This window comes from Protobothrops mucrosquamatus, unplaced genomic scaffold, assembly GCF_001527695.2.
Source record: "Protobothrops mucrosquamatus isolate PMUCROS unplaced genomic scaffold, P.Mucros_1.0 scaffold_174, whole genome shotgun sequence".
Taxonomy (NCBI): Eukaryota; Metazoa; Chordata; class Lepidosauria; order Squamata; family Viperidae; genus Protobothrops; species Protobothrops mucrosquamatus.
In genome coordinates, this window is record NW_015386250.1 from 7,833 (window position 1) to 26,639 (window position 18,807).

Sequence of the window (18,807 nt, forward strand, 5' to 3'; positions counted from 1 at the left end):
CATCTTAAAGAGATGGAATTATGAGAGACAGACAGACAGTGCAAATTTCCTTTGCCTCTTAAATACAGATTTATCTAATTAATGATAAGCTAGGCAGAAACAGACCCAGGGACTGTTGAGATGAAGACACTTCTCTACATCTGTTTTTTGCACTTTCCTCAGTGGTCAAACTGGCTCATCGTGCACAAAGTTGACCATCATCAAATTCTAAATGAGACGGTAAATTTTTAATTGACCCAGTTAGTATGCATCAAGAGGTGGGAACTTCACATTGCAGCTACTTTTTCATATTTACATATATGGGAGAGACCAACATGACTAAGTCTGAAATGTGTCTTTTTTTTTAAAACAGAAACCACCGACGTCGTCTTGAAGCAGAAGAAAAAGAAAGCCAAAGAATTATGGAACAACTGGCAGCTGATATGCTCTTTGGATATAATGGTCCTCAAAACGTAAAAGCAGCTGTATCACTGTATAAGCTTTTAGCTGAAGAAGGGTCCCATAGAAGCCAGACTGTATGTGTTTCTTTAATTAACTGCAGCTTTAAATAATTACTACTCAGTTTAAAATGAATAATTAATAATTGAAAGGAAATAAGTGTATGTACATGGAACAAAGAGATCTCAACTAGGGGGTAAGTAAATAATGAATTCAGCTGACTAATTTTACAAGAATTTTTGCATATATGCATAAAATATACCCACAAATTTATTGACTGATCAAAAAGATAGAGTAAGACTTAAGCCTGAATTCTCTGAAGACAGTATATAGCTGGAATGTACATTTATAAGAATGTTAAAAGGCCAGCTTTACATTTTTTTCAAAATGATATCAGAGAAGGTGGTGTTCAATTTATGTGTGAGGATAGAGGACTGGAGAAGGAATATAATTCAGGTTGCATAGATCTGAGAGGGATGGAGGGTTGCATGGTAGTGGATATAGGGTTGGAGAAAGCTGGAAAGTGGAGTTGACCTGGAAGACTACTATTTTGGTAAGACTACAAAAGCAGTAGAGAAAGTTATTTGACCTGCAGACAGTTGCATGATGAGAGAAGTGGAGCTTTCAATCTGGAGCAATGGGGGTAGTGACAACAACTCTGATACAGTAGTAACCATTGCTAAAGGATGGCTGTCTGGGTTTGGAGTGGCAGCAGCAACAGCCAGTCATGGTGGCTACCATTGCCACCATTGCTGGAGATGTCATTGGAGGGTTGGCAAGGAATAGCACACAGGTGGATTAGTAGCAATTGTGGAGTAGGATTGGGAGTGGAGGAGTGCGGAGCCCACTGCCAATAACAACTTCCAGCTGGTGCTGGAATGACATCAGTAACAATGGCAGCGAGAGAGGAGTAGAACGTGATAGGCATTGCTGCAAGGGTTGGCAGTAACAACAGCAAAGGAAAATTGTAGTGGAGTTATGGTCAAGTTAACAAGGGTGAACTTTAATAAGGTTAAAAACTGGATTTAAGATCCTCTGGGAATGTGCTTTCTAATAGGGTTGGAGATGGTGTGACTGATTTACCAGAATGCTGCCTTCCATCCGCAGGGTGGTTGTAGGAAGCAATAGAGTTTGGAAAGGGGAGTGTGGTTGGTTTTGGCATGATGGTTGAAAAGATAGGTTGGACTATGGAAAGCAACATGGCTGCCCTATCCAAGTGGTGTCAGGATGAGCTTGCACTGGATTTCTTCTATGAAACCATATCATTTAGTGGGACCCTGGAAGCATGGATTCCTCTATTATGTGCTTGTCCTATTGAACAATATTCCCCTGAGATCTAGATGGCAGCAATCCTGTTAGCTTTCTGGAAAGCCTTGGATCCAGCTTTTCAATCAGACATTGGGGCCAGGCTGTTAACTGAGCTCTACATGTATGGGATAATCATTATGAGAGAGCTTTTTGGGAACCTTGGAACCTTGTAATGTTTTATATATTGTGTTTGTTTGTTTGTTTATTGTGCACTATCTAGAATTACATAGTTGAGATGGGCAGCTATACAATTTCAATCAATAAATAATCCCAGAGATTTCTGTTTAGCTTCCACTAGAACCGTGTTGGCGAACCTATGGCACGTGTGCCACAGGTGGCACGCAGAGCCCTCTCTTTGGGCACGCGCGTCGTCGTTCCAGTCCTAGGCCTTCAGCTGCGTTTTATAAAACCTTTTCCCTTTAGGCCTCCGGCTCCCTGTGCAAAAGAAAAAAAAGATTCAATCAATCAATCAATCAATTTCAACTTCTCATGGGAAAAAAAAATCTCGCAAAGTTGAAATTGATTGATTGAACTTTTTAGTCCCACACAGTCTGCCATTACCACCGCAGCCACGCCTACCCAATGGGCCACACCCATCTAATTGGCCACACCCACCCAATGGGTCATGCCCACCTGGCACCCGATGATACATAAGTGGGTTTTGGGTTGCAGTTTGGGCACTCGGTCTCTAAAAGATTTGCCATCACTACTCTAGAACATCTACAGGGAAGGAGAATCCACTGCCTCTCTAGATAATTGGTCCCATGCTCAAACTGTTTCCTGAACACCCAATTGGAAACTGTTTTCATGTAACATCCATGATTCCAAGTCATGAGCTCTGGAATGAGAAAAACAGGATTTTTTGCCAGATTTTTGTGCTGAAAAAGAAGTATTTATTTCGTTGGCTTTATGGGTAGGGGAAGACCTTATGCCTACTAATTTTCTTACATTTTTTGTCTGTAGCAAAATTATTTTATTCATTATTCAGGATACTGCTTGTACGTACAGCTCAAAGCATTGTTAGAGACCCCCCCACACACACTTCACAGTCTGTTTTTGTTGCTCTCCTCTGGGAGGAGGTTTTGAAGTATTTATTGCAGAACTACTAGATTCTGTAACAGCTTTGTTCCTTATGCCATCCGTCTTGTAAATTCCCAGTATTCTTTTATTTTGCCATGCATATGTATACATTCGAAATAGATTGTGATGTTTCTCTGTGTCATATGTGTGTGAGAGGTATATGCATAAAGGTATTTTTTGAGAGCTGAATGCAATGAAATTTCATTTTAATGTATGCTGATTAGTGTACATTTAAAGTGACCATAACGTTTTTATTCTATTCTTCTATTCAATTACTATTTGTATGGTTTTCTTTAGCTTCCTCTTCAACTGGCAAAGCTATTCTTACTTTTCTTAGTTTATCCTTCATATATTATTGAGCAGGTTGTCTCCTCTTTCAGATTCAACATGATATAAATTAGGACACCAGAGAAATTTGGATACACCTGATCCCAAGTAGTGGTGGGCAAATTGCTTATTCTTTCCCTGATCAACTTTAAAAAGGAAATGTGATCTCATTGGCCTCCTTATGAAACCTCCTCTTCCTCTGCAAACCAGTTGCTTTTCACAGAGTAATTGTCAATGAGAAATTAGCACAGATGAACATTCGTTCGTTCGTTCGCTCGTTCGTTCATTCATTCATTCATTCATTCATTCATTCATTCATTTTACTTAGAGGGCTATCTTCTGCATTGATCCGGCACTCTTAGTAGGATGCTATCCAGCTATTTAGTGCTACTGCATGAAATATGGAGCAGTCTACACAGTTACAAATACAAATGGTTGTGTGCCCAGGATCACTGTAATATTATTCCTTATCAACAGGAAGACCAAGTAATTTCAGCTTCAAACATTTGTGTAGTTTTCAGGACCCCAGAATTTATAGTAAAATCACTTGAATGGAGAAGCGTTTGGACAGAAATAATATAATAGAGTTTTACTGTGCAAAGACCTTCCCTAAATCTCACCATAGTAAGTTAAGGTAAATATGCCAATTCGTTCTTTATTCAGGAGTAAATCGAAGCTAATCATTGCAGGAAATTTTGATAAAACCACATCAAGGTAACTTTATCATAAAGATTTTAATTTAACAAATTTTGTTAAGTTGGTAAAGAGACTTTTTGTTGTTGCTCTTTTGGTTCTCTAGGTATTAGGATTCTTGTCATCATATGGAATAGGAGTCGAACATAATCAGGCAAAGGTAAAAAGAAACACTTTGGTCTGTTAAATCTGGTCTAAAATGGCATTCAAAATATATTTCTAGCATGATTTTTTTTTTCCTTAGGCACTCGTATATTACACATTTGCTAGTATTGGAGGAAATCTTGAATCTCGGATGATCATGGTTTGTAAAACATATGTTTCAATTATTTCGGGTTCTAAATTCCTAAATAATAAGGAAAATCATTTTGATTTTTCTTTTCTTTTTTTAGGGTTATCGTTACTGGTTAGGAATCAATGTCCCAAAGAATTGTGACGCAGCATTAACTAATTATAAGAAAGTTGCAAAGTTTGGTGAGTGCTCTTAGTATGTTGAATGTACAGTTGATTTAAAATGTATAGTAGTTTAAGACCTTTATAGAAAAAATGGGGGGGGGGAATTCCTCACTTTACACAATATAAAAGGGGAAAATTCTCAAAAAAACATTAGGATCCATTTATTTGGAATACAAAGTAGTGCTTAAAGGCAGTCATAAGTGCACAAAGAAAAATGAAAAGATTCTTACTTCTGAAATGTCCTTGAGCAGAGCAGTTAAAAAAAAACTTCTCCAAAAACTAAAAAGATTCTACTAAGTGCACAACAGTAATCTACATAAACCTCAGTCCCTAAAACCCGTAAATAGAATTTAGGGGTCCTGGTACACAATCCGTTGGTTCTCTGAATGTGCAGAGGGCAGAAACCTTCCTCCACATTATAGCATGAATATCTTGTGTTTTCAGATATATGAACCCCGCTACCTATGACTTTGCTTTTTTGGTAGGAATCTAGGAACATGAAGCTTGCCTTCAAAACAAAGGCTACAATTTGAGGTTCTACATCTGGACACACCCAATATTACAGTCCTGAGGTGCTCATTATAATGATGGATCCCTCTGTTCTGCCAAACAGTTAATGAAAAATGTGACAGTTAATGAAAAATGTGTGGGCATTTGTTGAAAGCAGTGCATTAACTGAGAAGTAATAACCAAATCAAAACTGTATTGACCAGTGTATTGTTGATGTGGCCCTTCCCCTCCTGCTTGCTGAAATGGGTAGAAACTCAACTGAGCCACAAAATTGTCCCAAACAATCTCCTGCTCAAGGTTAGAGGTGAAAAAAAGAAATTTGCTTTCTACCAAGGTAGCCAGTTCACTGTTTACTCTCTGAATGGAGAAACTAAGGTAACAGGCCAAGCAGCAGGGAATAAAGGAAAAGAGATGTGATTTGAATCCTGCCATTGTGTATATAGCTTTTTCTACTGAGACATGAATGTCAATCTATATAAGCATTTCCATAACAGAAAACATAAAAAGTACTAAAGAAATTGTATTATTATATCAGTTCTTGTGCAAACTATGTGACAAGCAATGCAAAATAATGTAAATAGATAAAACAGATAAAATAAATATTTTTTTTTTTCATATCAAGGAGCCACTTGGCTTTGACTACCTGGAGCATTTTTAAAAAAAAGAAAAGATTGCATCAGTGGAATTTCATGTAATGGTGTTAGAATATCATCTTCCTTTCCCCTCAATGTGAATAGATATTTTTTAAATCCACTCTGGATAATTTTTGATTTAACTCCATTTTGCTTGCATGTTTTGGTGGGCAAATGTTTAGGATCACAGTACTCATTTTCCAGTCATACACCTTCCATTTTCTTTAAAAAAATATTTTTAGTATTTTAAATATAATATTATATTTTGCATACTCTTTTAATATTCTGCAATAAATTCAAATAAATAAATAAAGGAAGAAAAGACAACAAGATAACAGCAGAAACATACATAGCACTCAATTTATTAATAGAAATCCTAATTTATATAATCTTTCCAGATTTGACTAAAATGTGATTCATCCCCTTCCATAGTCAGTATTCAGGTTTTACTAGTCACTTTTTCCATAAAAGCAATTTTTTTGCCAGCTAATTATCCAATGATAGGTTATTCAGAAATTCTCAATTTTGCAGCTGGAATAAGAATATAATTTATTTCTTTCTTTCTTTCTTCTCTACCCATTTCACTATCAAGCAACTGGACATTTTTGTTTACTTTAAATCATCACCCTCAAAAATATGTAATTGTGGCACATACTCTACTTTTTGTTTAGTTATAATTCTTTGAATATTGTCTTCCAATATGGCATCCCCTTTCAACTTCCACCACATATTCTTTTCTGATTGCAACCCATCCAATATTTTGATGAATAACTCTAGGCTATTTGTGCTAATCTACTTGGAATTAAATGTGTGATATAATATCTTCCACTGCATCTATTGTATTGCAGCTGATAAAAAAGCACCTGATTTCCAAAATGTTGTCTATTTTGTCTCTGCCATTTGTTTTACTAAATCTATAACAGTTGTTCGTTTTCTCTATCACCTGAAGGATGATTTTGTAGTGTTTAAATCTTATAAACTACAGTAGCTGTTTTGATAATGTAAGTTATTATTATTGTTATCAATAGTAGCTAATGAATTAGAAAAAAATGAAGACATACCAGTTGAAAGAGTGAGACTGATGGAAAGATCAGAAGAGCTTAATGAAGAATTCTTAGACTGGGATTTATATCAATACTTTAAGTTTTTGGCTGAAAGAGGAAACACACAAATACAGGTAAGAGAATTTTCCTAAATTTCTTCCTCCTGGCTTGCTTCACATAAGATCTTAACTTGGTTTTGGCATTAACCCACTTTCTGAATTCACAATTAATCTAATGGGCTGGGTTTGCACAATACAGACAGACAGACAGATACAACAACAACAACAGTAATAATAATAATAATAATAATAATAATAATAATAATAATAATAATAATAATAATAATAATAATAATAATAATAATAATAATAAACAAAAATACATACAAACCCAGAATTAAGAAGACAGCAACAATAAGTGCTGCCTATGCAAAGAAGCTGAAGAAACAGTGACTACCTAGTTAACTGCTGCAAGAAGATGGCACAGACTGATCACAAGTTGCAGGTCAATGGTGAGAGACTGGGAGAGGTTAATATCAAGAGAGGAATATTTCAAGGAGATTCACTATCACTTCTACTATTTGTCATTCCACTGATTCCTCTTTCAACACTACTGAATAAATCAGGCCATGGCTATCAAACATCAAAAACATCTGCCAGACTATCCCTCCTTTACATGGACGATCTGAAGCAGTATGGAAAAACATCATCTGAAATAGAATTGCTGCTCAACACTGTCCTTATGTCAACTGTCTGATTGACGAACTCAAAATCAAGGAGTCTTCAAGGCTTTGAAATGCCATAAAAGATAAATCTTTATTGAGTACACATCTCAAAACTGAAGAAGCAAAACCAGCTCTGATTTTCCCATGCGAAAATCTGCCTAGTTAACAATAACATTTTGCAAGACTTTAAACAATTCTGCTGATATTTCATCAATCTCTGCAGCTTTATGATTAACAGTGTTTTCTATAGCACATTTAACTTTCCAGGTTTGGGGGAGCATACTTTCATACATAGTAGTGCTTTTGGTTTCTTTTTTGTGATAATTCTTTTTTGTTTCTTCATTTTTCCATGAGGTTTTTTTTCTTTAGGGCTTGTGTCTGGACATTATCTTTAACACTCATATGCTAGTTATGATGGCCACTCCATTTATTCAGAATTATATCCTGATTGTAAATATCCATTTGGCTGTCTTGGCAATAAACTGAAGTGAATTGATATTTGCTTCTCAGGGGAGCATATTTAACCTGATACTTTGTCTGTGACCTGCCCATTATAGGTATTTTTTCCCCCGGAGTAAGCCTTTCTACTTATGTACTTCATAATGTCATTGGACTATGTAAAGCCCTTCAAATTTTACAAGGTAATGATCCATGAAGAGATTACTTAGTATAATTGCAGGATATAATTGTTATGGAGATACCATATTTCCATACAGTTCTCCAAGATCTTATTCTTTTGCCATTTGATGTAGTTTATTCACTTTACACACCAACAATTCATTTTTCCCAGATGTATCTTGGAGAGCTGCATTTTAAGGGAAGAAAAGGACTAGAAAAAGACCATGCTGTATGTATATTCAGATTTCCATTAACATTCATTAATATGCACAATTCTCAATTTTCAATATGTTTAAAAATATGCTTTTTTTAATCCCAGTATCCTAATGATACATTAAAACTCCAAGAACTCCCATCTAAAGGCTATCCTGGTTACCCATTTTTAATGGGTAGTAGTTAAAATGCAGCAAACATGTATACAGGTTCTTTTAAATTCTTGTATGTTCCAAATGCAGTTGAAAGGTTGATGCTATTTTTTTTCAAATGAAGTACAATAGCAACGTGAGAAATGATGGCAATGTGGGAATTTCATCAGCATTATCTGAGCAGAATAAAGCTTAACTTCTCTTTTGGATCCCACCTCAGATTTAAATGCTAGGAAACATTGGGCTTTTACTTTCCCATCACGTTTCAAGTTGAGTTTTTCAAAAGAAAACTGGATTTCCTAAAATTGGGAGAGAAAAAAAATAATAATCTCAGAACCAAATCCTAACTTTCTTAATTTCACGAACAGATCCAAGTGCATTAGCAAAATCTGAAGCCACTGAATTACAGTATTGTCAGTTTTAGAATCAGTGTGGGATTATTCTGATCTTGCAGTACTTTTTGATAAACAATTAAAAACCACTGCCAGAGAAGATACATTGTTTTCAAGAACTTTTTTAATTTTTTCTTTTAATTTCTCATTCCCCCTTTTTTCTCTTTCCCTTTGTATATGAAATAATAATTAAAAAATCCTAAAAGCCCAAATTAGAAAGTACATTGTTATAGAAATGCTAACTTTTCCTTGCTATTTTTCATCAGAAAGCTTTCTACTACTTCCTAAAAGCAGCAAATGCAGGGAATGCAGCTGGGATGGCATTCATTGGAAAGGTACATATTTTGTTTCCTGAGATCACTTTGGGCTCATATTATTTTCTATTCCTTCCTGTAAATAAAACTAGGTCAGCTACAAAATACAGAGGGGGAAAAAAAGGAACAGCGCATAACAGTTTCTTCGGGAATTTTCACTAAGGTATTATATATCCATCAGCTAAACTGTGTCCTTTTAATATATGCAGATGTATTTATATGGAAATACTGTGACTCAGAATAATGTTACTGCTTTGAAGTTCTTCACCAAGGCAGCAGAAAAGGTAATGTACTAATTTTAAAATATTTTTTGCTTGGACTTTGCATGGATTTCAAGGAACTTGTGGAAATGTTTATTTAATTTAGCTAGGGAGTCTTGCATAGTAAGAAAGAGAAATATGGAATTGTATGTAAGTGTAGCACTTCTGTACTGACACAATGAGCACACAGTTGAACATATAATACCATACCAATAATCATATAGGACATACATAATACATATGGATAACAATAATACTGAGATTAAATCTGATGCTTTTGGACCAGAAATGGATCGATATTCATCAAGGCAAATATTGTGGAAGGTAGAAATATGAACCATCACTTAGTACTTGTCAGTTTTATTGATGAAGATTACTGATATGTCTAAATGGAACTATCTCTCATATTCTTTAGGGTAATTCTGTTGGACTCTGGGGGCTTGGTATTCTTTATTTAAAAGGGAGAGGTGTCCCACTGGTAAGTCTTAATTTCATTAGGCCTTTTTCATATCCTACATATTAATGAGTAAAATCATGGGGGGAAAAGTTCAATCTAATGTAGGGTAATATCCCCAAAGAGTTCAAAAACTGTCAGCATGTGCAGACTTTGAATGTAGGATTGAATCCTGTTTTCTAATAATTTAGCATTAAATAATTTTTGAGGCCTTGATGAAGCAATAAAAAACTAGAGAAGAATTACAACTCTGCTTTGAATCATCAAAGTTTATTTACTTTTCAGAATTACACTGAAGCTTTTCGGTACTTTCAAAAAGCAGCTGAGAAAGGATATGACAATGCCCAATTTCAGCTAGGAGTCATGTATTATAGTAAGTCCTAAATCCTTCCTTCCTTCCTTCTTTCCTCCCTCCCTCCCTCTTTCCTACTGAAAATCCAAAACTCCCAAATTAAACTTTGTTTCAGATGGTTTAGGAGTGAGAAGAGATTTTAAACTTGCCTACAAATATTTTTACTTGGCATTTGAAAATGACCATCTCCTTGCAATATACTATTTGGCTCAGATGTATGCTGAAGGAACTGGAGTGTTTAAATCATGTCAAAATGCAGTGGAAGTAAGTAGCTGCAACCATCTGTTTAAGATAATCACAATATCCTTACAAGTAATTGAATCAACAGCTATTGTCATATTATCCTCTTACTGTCCTGTATCAGTTGGTATTGGAGGGAGGGGAGAGGGATCTCACCCACATACGATTATTTGAATAAACACCATTCAACAAAATGAGATTATTGTAACAGGATCCAAATAGCTGGAAGATGCTTGTGGATGTAGGGAGAACCCTTCCTTCCAAATTTAACCCTGAAATGTTCTGTCTTGAATTGTTCTATGGTATCTAATCTACTGTTCAGGAGCAGGAACACCAAAGACTACAGAAATCAGGATAAAGATATTTACATTTGAAAATAAGTCCCATTAGGTGACCTCCAACTTGCACAGATCTCCTTTATAGGCGTACTATAGGAAGGGACATCTATTTTTAAGCTGTTTCATCACCTCCATAATTCTCATTTGAGAGTGGGAAGGTTCTACTACTGGACTGAAATATTATTTGAGAGAATATCTATTGGCAGTACTTGTAGTTTTTCTTTTGAAGAGTAACATTCAGTTCATGCAGTGACATATTTTTTCCCCTTTCCTGAGAACAGATAACGGTTGATCACTCACTACCTGGAAGATGACTCTTCCTTTTTAAAGCCACTATGGTGTAATTCTGCTTAAGTTGTATAGTCATCTTAAGTTGTATAGTCATGTTTTGGGGGGCTTAGTTGTATTGAACTTTTATTGATCTGTGTTAGTCATAATTTATTCTATTATATATTACATAATATTTTTAGTATTTTTTAAAAAGTAGCTAATATAAAACTAACTATAGAAATAGCACTTAGACTTATATACCACTTCACAGATGCTTTACAGCCTTTTCTAAGTGGTTTACAGAGTCAGCATATTGCCCCCCCAACAGTCCGGGTCCTCACTTTACCGACTTCGGAAGGATGGAAGGCTGAGTCAATCTTGAACCGTTCATAATCAAACTCCTGGAGTGAGCAGCGAGTTAGCCTGCAGTACTGCATTCTAACCACTGCACCACCACGGCTTGGTATCAAAAGCAAGCCTTTTTTAACTTTAGTTTTTCAGTGCTGTGTAGTGATGAGAGGGCTGTTCTTGGATCAGAATGTAATTGTACGTTCGAATGAATTTGGGAGATAGGAAGAACCGATCTGATGACCTGATAAACAAAATCTGAATCTGAAATAGAGATGGGGATGGAGAAAGCATCTCAGAAGGGACCCTTCCCTAGTTTTTGAAAGACTAAACGTGAGGGAGAGAGGAGGGGTGCTTTCAGACTTGCAACATTACCTTACAATAAAGATAATGTTAATATCCTATACTCATGGTTGGTTCTTCTTGTCTGAACTACCTTGAAGGACTGACACAGAGACACCTTCACTCAAATCTACACTTCCAGTGTATCACTTCCAATAGATCATCACTCTTTTTTCCAGTATAACTATTTGTAAAGTGGGGTGTATACCTTTTATTTGATCTCAAGAAAGGTAGTACATAAACATGAAATTTGTTAATCAAAACAGGAGATACCAAATACTCCAATCATTATTTGCTGGTTTTTAATAGCTTTCTTTGTGCTCCTCAGCTTTATAAAACTGTATGTGAGCTAGGAGAATGGTCAGAAATGTTCCGGACAGCATACTTTGCTTACCAGTCTGGTAATATGGACTCATCTCTTGTTCAATATGCCTTTCTAGCTGAAATGGGCTATGAAGAAGCTCAGGTTAATTCAGCTTACATCATGGAATCTGGTAAGGGAAAATCCTATTAAGCTCATCCTTGCATTCTGCAATAGATGGACTGCCTTAAGATGTGTGATGCCACAATTTTGTTACAGAAAAAGTTAAACTTCTACATAAAAATCAAGTGTACCCATTGGCTCTTCTCTTATGGAAGCAAGCTGCAAGTCAAGGTATGAACAGAGTTAAAAGCAATCTTGTTTTATTAACATAATTTCCTCTCTTTGTGCTTTTACAGCTAAGTAGCAAGAAACGATTACAGAATACAGAATAACAGAGTTGGACTAGAAGACTTGGAGGTCTTCTAGTCCAACCCCCTGCTCAGGCAGGAAACCCTATACCAGGGGTAGTCAACCTTGGCTCTTTTATGACGCGTGGACTTCAACTCCCAGAATTCCTGAGCCAGCTAAGCTGGCTCAGGAATTCTGGGAATTGAAGTCCACGCGTCATAAAAGAGCCAAGGTTGACTACCCCTGCCCTATACCATTTCAGACAAATGGTTGTCCAATCTCTTCTTTAAAACCTCCAGTGAGCATTCATTTCTGGAGGCAGATTGTTCCACTGATCAATTGTTCTGTCAGGAAATTTCTTCTTAGTTCTAGGTTGCTTCTCTCCTTGATTAGTTTCCACCCATTGCTTCTTGTCCTGCCTTCAGATGCTTTGGAGAATAGCTTGACTCCCTCTTCTTTGTGGCAACCCCTGAGATATTGGAATACTGCTATCCTGTCACCCCTTGTCCCTTTTTTCATCAAACTAGATATATACAATTCCAACAACCGTTCTTTATATGTTTTAGCCTCCAGTTCCCTATTCATCTTTTGTACTCTTATGTTAGTTATGTTATTATGTAAAACCATCCCAAAGAAACATGTAGTATTTTGGATACAGAATATGCAGACAACACTAAAATATTAAGATGGCATTTTCTTAGACACTCATTTTATATTAAATGTTATGTTTGTCTGTTTCTATTTTGAGTCTGCCCAACTCTGTAGTGAGTCTAGGCTGCTTACAGATAACAATTAAATGAAAACAAAATCCAGCAAGAAGAAAAAGAAGACAGTATTAAAAACCAACAATATACCTATTTGGGGTTTGTTCTTTGCTTCTTTTTGTTTGTTTTTGTTTGGCCTATTTTCATGTTTATACCATTTTAACCAACGGTTGAAATCAGTTCAGGAGGAAAAAAACACAGTACCAGTCAATTTTCGCTTAATGACTTTCTTATTGCTTCCCATTTTATTTTTAGTATGGAGAAGATAGCCTTAAAAGCTTTAAATTGCTTTACTTTATTGTTATTTCATGCAAGTCATTTCATTCTGTCAGAAAAAAAGAATGTTTTGTTTGTTAAAGAAAGTTGTTTGTTCAGTTCCTTGACCTGCCTCTTTGTGAGTGTTCAGAGCACAGAAATAAACTCATGGGAGAGTGAATACTTAGCTATGTACCTTTAATTCCTGCTCAAGTACAGCAACTACAGTATGCCTCTTCCTTTTCTGTGCCCTGATGGTGACTAGATTTTGTAGAAGTTAAGCAGACAAGTGCTATCAACCTGCCAAACTCTCTTAGACTTAATTTATAGCCTGCTTGGAAGAAGGAGATGGTAAACCACTTCCACATTATTGCCAAGAGATTTCATGGTTATTTCCATGTAATCAAGAGATGTCCAGCTCAAAGTAAGGAACCCATTACATTTCTATTACCAGAGAGAGAGTCAGAGTTCATTTTCCCCCCCTAAAGGACTAGAACGTTTTACCAATGTTCTCTGGCTAATAGGTTTTATATTAATAATATTGCTTTAGAGTTTGATCATAAAATAGAGTAATGCTGGATGATAACAATTGAATAATTTCTCTTTATAAAATAGATAAAATCTCCTGTCCACTCAATGTAGATTCTGTGAATTGCAAATGGTAAAAGATGGTCTCCTTTACATAAATGAGTTGAATTCTATCTAGTTACTGATCAAAACTATCGTATAGATTTAAAATAGTTGAACTTTATGAAATAGATTATTTTTCATGTAATGGCAAATTCTGTTGAAAGTTTACAACATAAATATAATTTAATTACTCTGCCGTCAGCTGCTTTGAAAGTTTTATTATGGAATGCCTAACATTTTCAGAAATCAAATAAGATGTTTGAGGACTTTACGGATTTAAATGGAATTGAATTTTATACAAGGAGAGACAGTAAGTCAATTCTACTCCCTATCAAAAAGTCCATCTTGATAAGAAACCATTAAGATTATAAGATCAGCAGGCAACCTTAAACTGGTTCTCACCTTCTGATTCTGAGGCCTCTTTGTTGGCACATTGCAGAGAACCTCTTCCTAAGTTGCTTCCAAACCATGAAATACACTGATAGCCAGGAAATAGACTCAGTCCCCTTTTTTGTTTCTTTACACAAGCTCTTAGGGATAATTATGAAGATATTCACTGTTTTATATTTTAAGTGTTTGTTGTATGTCTTTAGCTGTCTTCAAACCCCCTGTAGATAGAAAGGTAGAATATAAATACTTTAAAATACCCATGTAGGATATATGTTTGTACTTTCCCAAGATTCTTCAAAAGATAGTGGAAAATTATGATTCTGAAAAGCTTATTGTCATCATTTCAAGACTATAGACAATGTGTAGGATACACAATAAAATCATCATCACCACCACCTCCACCACGAGCTTTATCCCTTCCATGTATTTGTTTTACAGGTAATGAATTTGCCAGAGTTAAAATTGGAGATTATTACTTCTATGGCTTTGGAACAACAAAAGATTATGCTTTAGCAGTAACTTATTATACTCTTGCTGCAACTCAACTCAACGCTGAAGCCATGTTCAATCTGGCATACATGCATGAACATGGTTTAGGTGTTTCCCAGGTAAAGTAATTTAGCCATGCGGTTGTTTCAAACACTAATGTTAATATTTATTGTAAACATTCTAGTTAACTAATACAAAACAAAACAATTTCTAATGCAATAGGATGAGCTTTAATCAGTTGAAAACCAAATGGCTATTTTTCTAAGTTAAATGTTAATGTAAATGTTGTTGACTAAAGAACATGTAAAGCATTAAGAAATAAGTGGACCATGACATCTGCTACTTCAGTTATAAAATTCAAATTAGTAGATTGTACAGTACAAATTAGTTTTATTTTGTCATGGAGAACTGAAAATTCAGAAAAACCCTTCCCCCACTAACGTATTGAACTCTGATCTCCATCATTTTCACCCAGCGCTTTTTGGGCATGTTAGCTGGGAATTATGGAAACTATAGACTAATATATCCAGTATTTTGGAAGAGCGCTAGTTGAGAAAAGGCTTAAGACCAGCCCACAACATTTTACAGCCTACTCCGCAAGTGAATAGGCATCATATCCAGACTTGGACAAGTTATTTTAGCCCATTCCTGGCACTACAGTGACTTACAATCCAAGGCTTTTTCATGATGCCTAAAATGTGTTGCCTGAGTATAGTGTTTCATTCTGTGCAGAAGCATTTTTTCCCCTCCCAGACAGGAATCTCTATGTTGTGTCCTGAGATTGTAAAGAATGGACATTAGCAATGGGAAAGCCATCACACACATGAGAATATCAGTTGTAGGGCTTTGGCTCTTGATTTCTTTATCTAAGCCATGTCTAGAAAATAACGATAGAATCCAAGTAATTAATGATTCATAACTAGAACCTTCTGCTGTCTAATAATTTTCAACATGAAACATCTTAAGATCTTTGGTTCATATCCAATACTGTCTCTTCAGAACATTCAAGCAAAATGACTCTAAAAAAGTTCTACAATTATGTTCTTTCTAGAAAATACATGCATATGTCTATATAGAAGTAAACCTGACTAAGATTAGTGGCAGTTTCCAATAGCTGTATTTTACCAAAGCAAATTGCTATTTTTAGAAATTATTTTTTATGTTTAGGATATACATTTAGCTAGAAGATGGTATGACTTGGCAGCTGAAACCACCCCAGATGCTGTCATGCCAGTGTTCCTAGCATATGTAAAACTCGAGACTATGCATGTGCTTACATATCTGCCACTTCTCAATGTAAGTCTGATTTATATAAACTCAGTCTGTTCTAATAATGTTAGCTATATGATCGTCAGATCAAAACTCCAGAGAAATATTGGATTTAGCTGTTTGTTTTTTGTATATTTTGATGTCATTTAATGACTGTCCAGATCATTGAAGTCCGGATCTAATAGACTTAGCTGTTCCAGAATACTTTCTTTATGAAACAGCTGTTGCTTTACATTTATAATACGTGTGGTTTTTAAAGCTAGGTTGCTATTAAACAAGTGAAGCTGGTTATTTTAAATGTTAAATGTCAAAACTGAGATATACTGCAAATAATATTACCACTGCAGATAACAAAACTGCAGATAATCTCAAAAAGGTATTTGGTATATATGCAAACATCCACCAGCTGTGTTGAACCTGTGTAAAAACCAAACTGAAACCTACAGATAGGCGAAAACCTTTCCTATGTATACTAGGACAGCAAAAGCTCAAGAAAACTGCATTCCAAATCTGTATGGCTGTGGCTGTATGATTACTGTATTAACACCTACTCATACTAGCAGAATTTCATTGTTTACTAATAAAAAAAAACCACTGAACCGCATTCAGGAAATATGTATACTAGTTTTTAATATTAATATGGCCTCTCTTGCTAGTACATTAGATTACTCACCATATAAAGAGTTGATAGACTGTTAGACATTATTGTTTAATGTTAAGCCAATGTGTCAGATTGTTGTCAAAACAACAAGCAATGATGCCTTTACTGTTTCTGTTAGATGCCCAATAAAAGATAGGCAAGCAAGGAAGTTGGCATTTATACTAGATTAAACTGAAAGGGATCACATGAAGGATCAAGCAAGGCTTTAACAATTCATTAACACCTTTAATAAATAAATAAATTTAGGGTGTTAAAGGAAAACAAAGAAATGGAGATTGTTCCGGGCATAAGCAATAACTTCAAGAAAGATGGTTGGTACGTGAAAGCACAGAGGATGATGTCAATATCAGTGGCAAATTACACAGAATATAAAAATGATTACACGGGGAGAGAATATTGTCAAATTCATATTGCAAAAATTGTCTTTAACACATTTCCTATCTGTGTTTCATGCGTAGATTTGTTGTTATGGTTTGTAGACCATAATTTATCTAGTGCATTGTGCAACATTCGTAAGCATGGTTTAACAAATTATGCTAAGCCAGTAACAGAAATATATTTGTGGAGTCACTGGAGTGGTCCATACATCAATCTGTTATGTATATTGATCTTTCCCTCCTGGAAATTGGTGGGTGGGGAGGCCTTGCACAAGAGGTCCTTTCCTACTGCCCAAGATGTGACAGTTCTTTTGCAGCACAGAAAGGAACAGCCACTAACTGTTGGTGATGGTGCATACAAAGTAAAAGGGTGATGCACTTCAAAAGTGCTGGAATATAGTTGAAATGAGAATGCTCAGGGGATGGGCAGAGTCAGCATGAAAAATTACAGTTATTCCATTATTATGCTATATACATAATAATGGAAGAGAGGCAGGCACTTGAAAGAGAAAACAAGGAAAAACTCTAAAAAGTTGCCACAGTTTAATAAAAATATGAAATGGCAAACAGGGTTTTAGTGAAAGCAAGAAAAGATGAGTATACTTTGCAAAGAAAAAGAAAGATATTACAACCGAATAGTTTTGGGAGGCAAGTTAAGAATAAATTCTAGAACATCTAAATCAGTGCAGCCAAGGGCATTGTGGAGGTATTAAAATGCTTCTGGAAAGATATTACTTTGTAATCCTCACATGATTTACACAAAAGGAAGACTTACTAAGGCCAGCGGGAATATATATTCTCAGCAAAATATTGCATTTAACCAGTTAACCAGTCAGAAATATATCTTGATAGGTTTCCACAGCATCAGTAAAGTTCTTGTAGCCAAAGGGGGGGGGGAGTAAGACTTTAGTACAAAAGATATCCATAAGAAGCACTTTTTGTATACATATATAAAAGGTTTTTCTTTCCTTCTCTTCAACAGCTTACTGCAGTCTGGAAACTGACAGCATTTGATAGTTTGTTAAAAGTACATTGGGATCTGTTTATGATTATATTCCTGTTTGCGTTAGTGATATTTTTAATGACCAATCAGCCAAACTGAATAGTATTAGTTCATATTTTTGATTATCTAAGCTGATTTTAAATTTTAATTTTCTAAAGCCTTTGCTTAATAAAGAAATTAAAGCATACTAAAAGACTTTAACGGTGTCAGTCTCCTCTTTCTATCCTGCTGTACAAACTGAAGTATATTCAGAACTTTTGTTTGAAAGCCATATGATTCAAACACAAGGTGATGCTTTTCCTTCCTTAGGTATTTGGCACAAATCTTCATAAAATTTTATCAATTTATTTACCTGCAATATCTTCTTATATGAGTGTTTAGCTTACGTGTTTCAATTTATTTGGCAGAAACATCTTTCAAACACTGAAATTAAATGACTTGTGTTTTGAAAGTACTTCTTTAAGTTTATTTTAGTCTATAAAGTTAAAAGTACTCTGGTCCTGAAATTCAACAGTAAGATTTAATCCACTAAGTAGGAAAGAAAATATTCTTGCTGAATTCCTGGAGCGTTGCTGCTAATCCAAAACTGGGTCAACTAGACCAGATGATATGAACTGTTGACAGGATTCATCATCATGCTGAGCCAGCACTAAACAGATCTCATCATCCTGACTATACCAGTCAGGTACATTGTCCCAGTCATCAGATACAGATTCTATCTTCCTAGATTTTCTTCCATGGGCTCAGTTCCAC

At 35.4% G+C, this 18,807-nt stretch overlaps 1 protein-coding gene across 1 annotated transcript; it reads left to right on the plus strand.

Annotated features, from left to right (window-relative positions):
* The first annotated feature begins 211 nt into the window (after positions 1-211).
* On the plus strand, positions 212-18,153 carry SEL1L2 (SEL1L2 adaptor subunit of ERAD E3 ligase). Its single transcript, XM_015822375.1, has 17 exons — positions 212-219; positions 353-515; positions 3,953-4,006; positions 4,091-4,150; positions 4,239-4,320; positions 6,473-6,621; positions 8,002-8,058; positions 8,853-8,921; positions 9,110-9,184; positions 9,576-9,638; positions 9,900-9,987; positions 10,082-10,230; positions 11,833-11,998; positions 12,085-12,159; positions 14,694-14,863; positions 15,912-16,040; positions 18,034-18,153. Exons 1-17 carry the CDS (start codon positions 212-214, stop codon positions 18,151-18,153), a joined length of 1,677 nt encoding a protein of 558 aa, XP_015677861.1.
* The last annotated feature ends 654 nt before the right edge of the window (positions 18,154-18,807 follow it).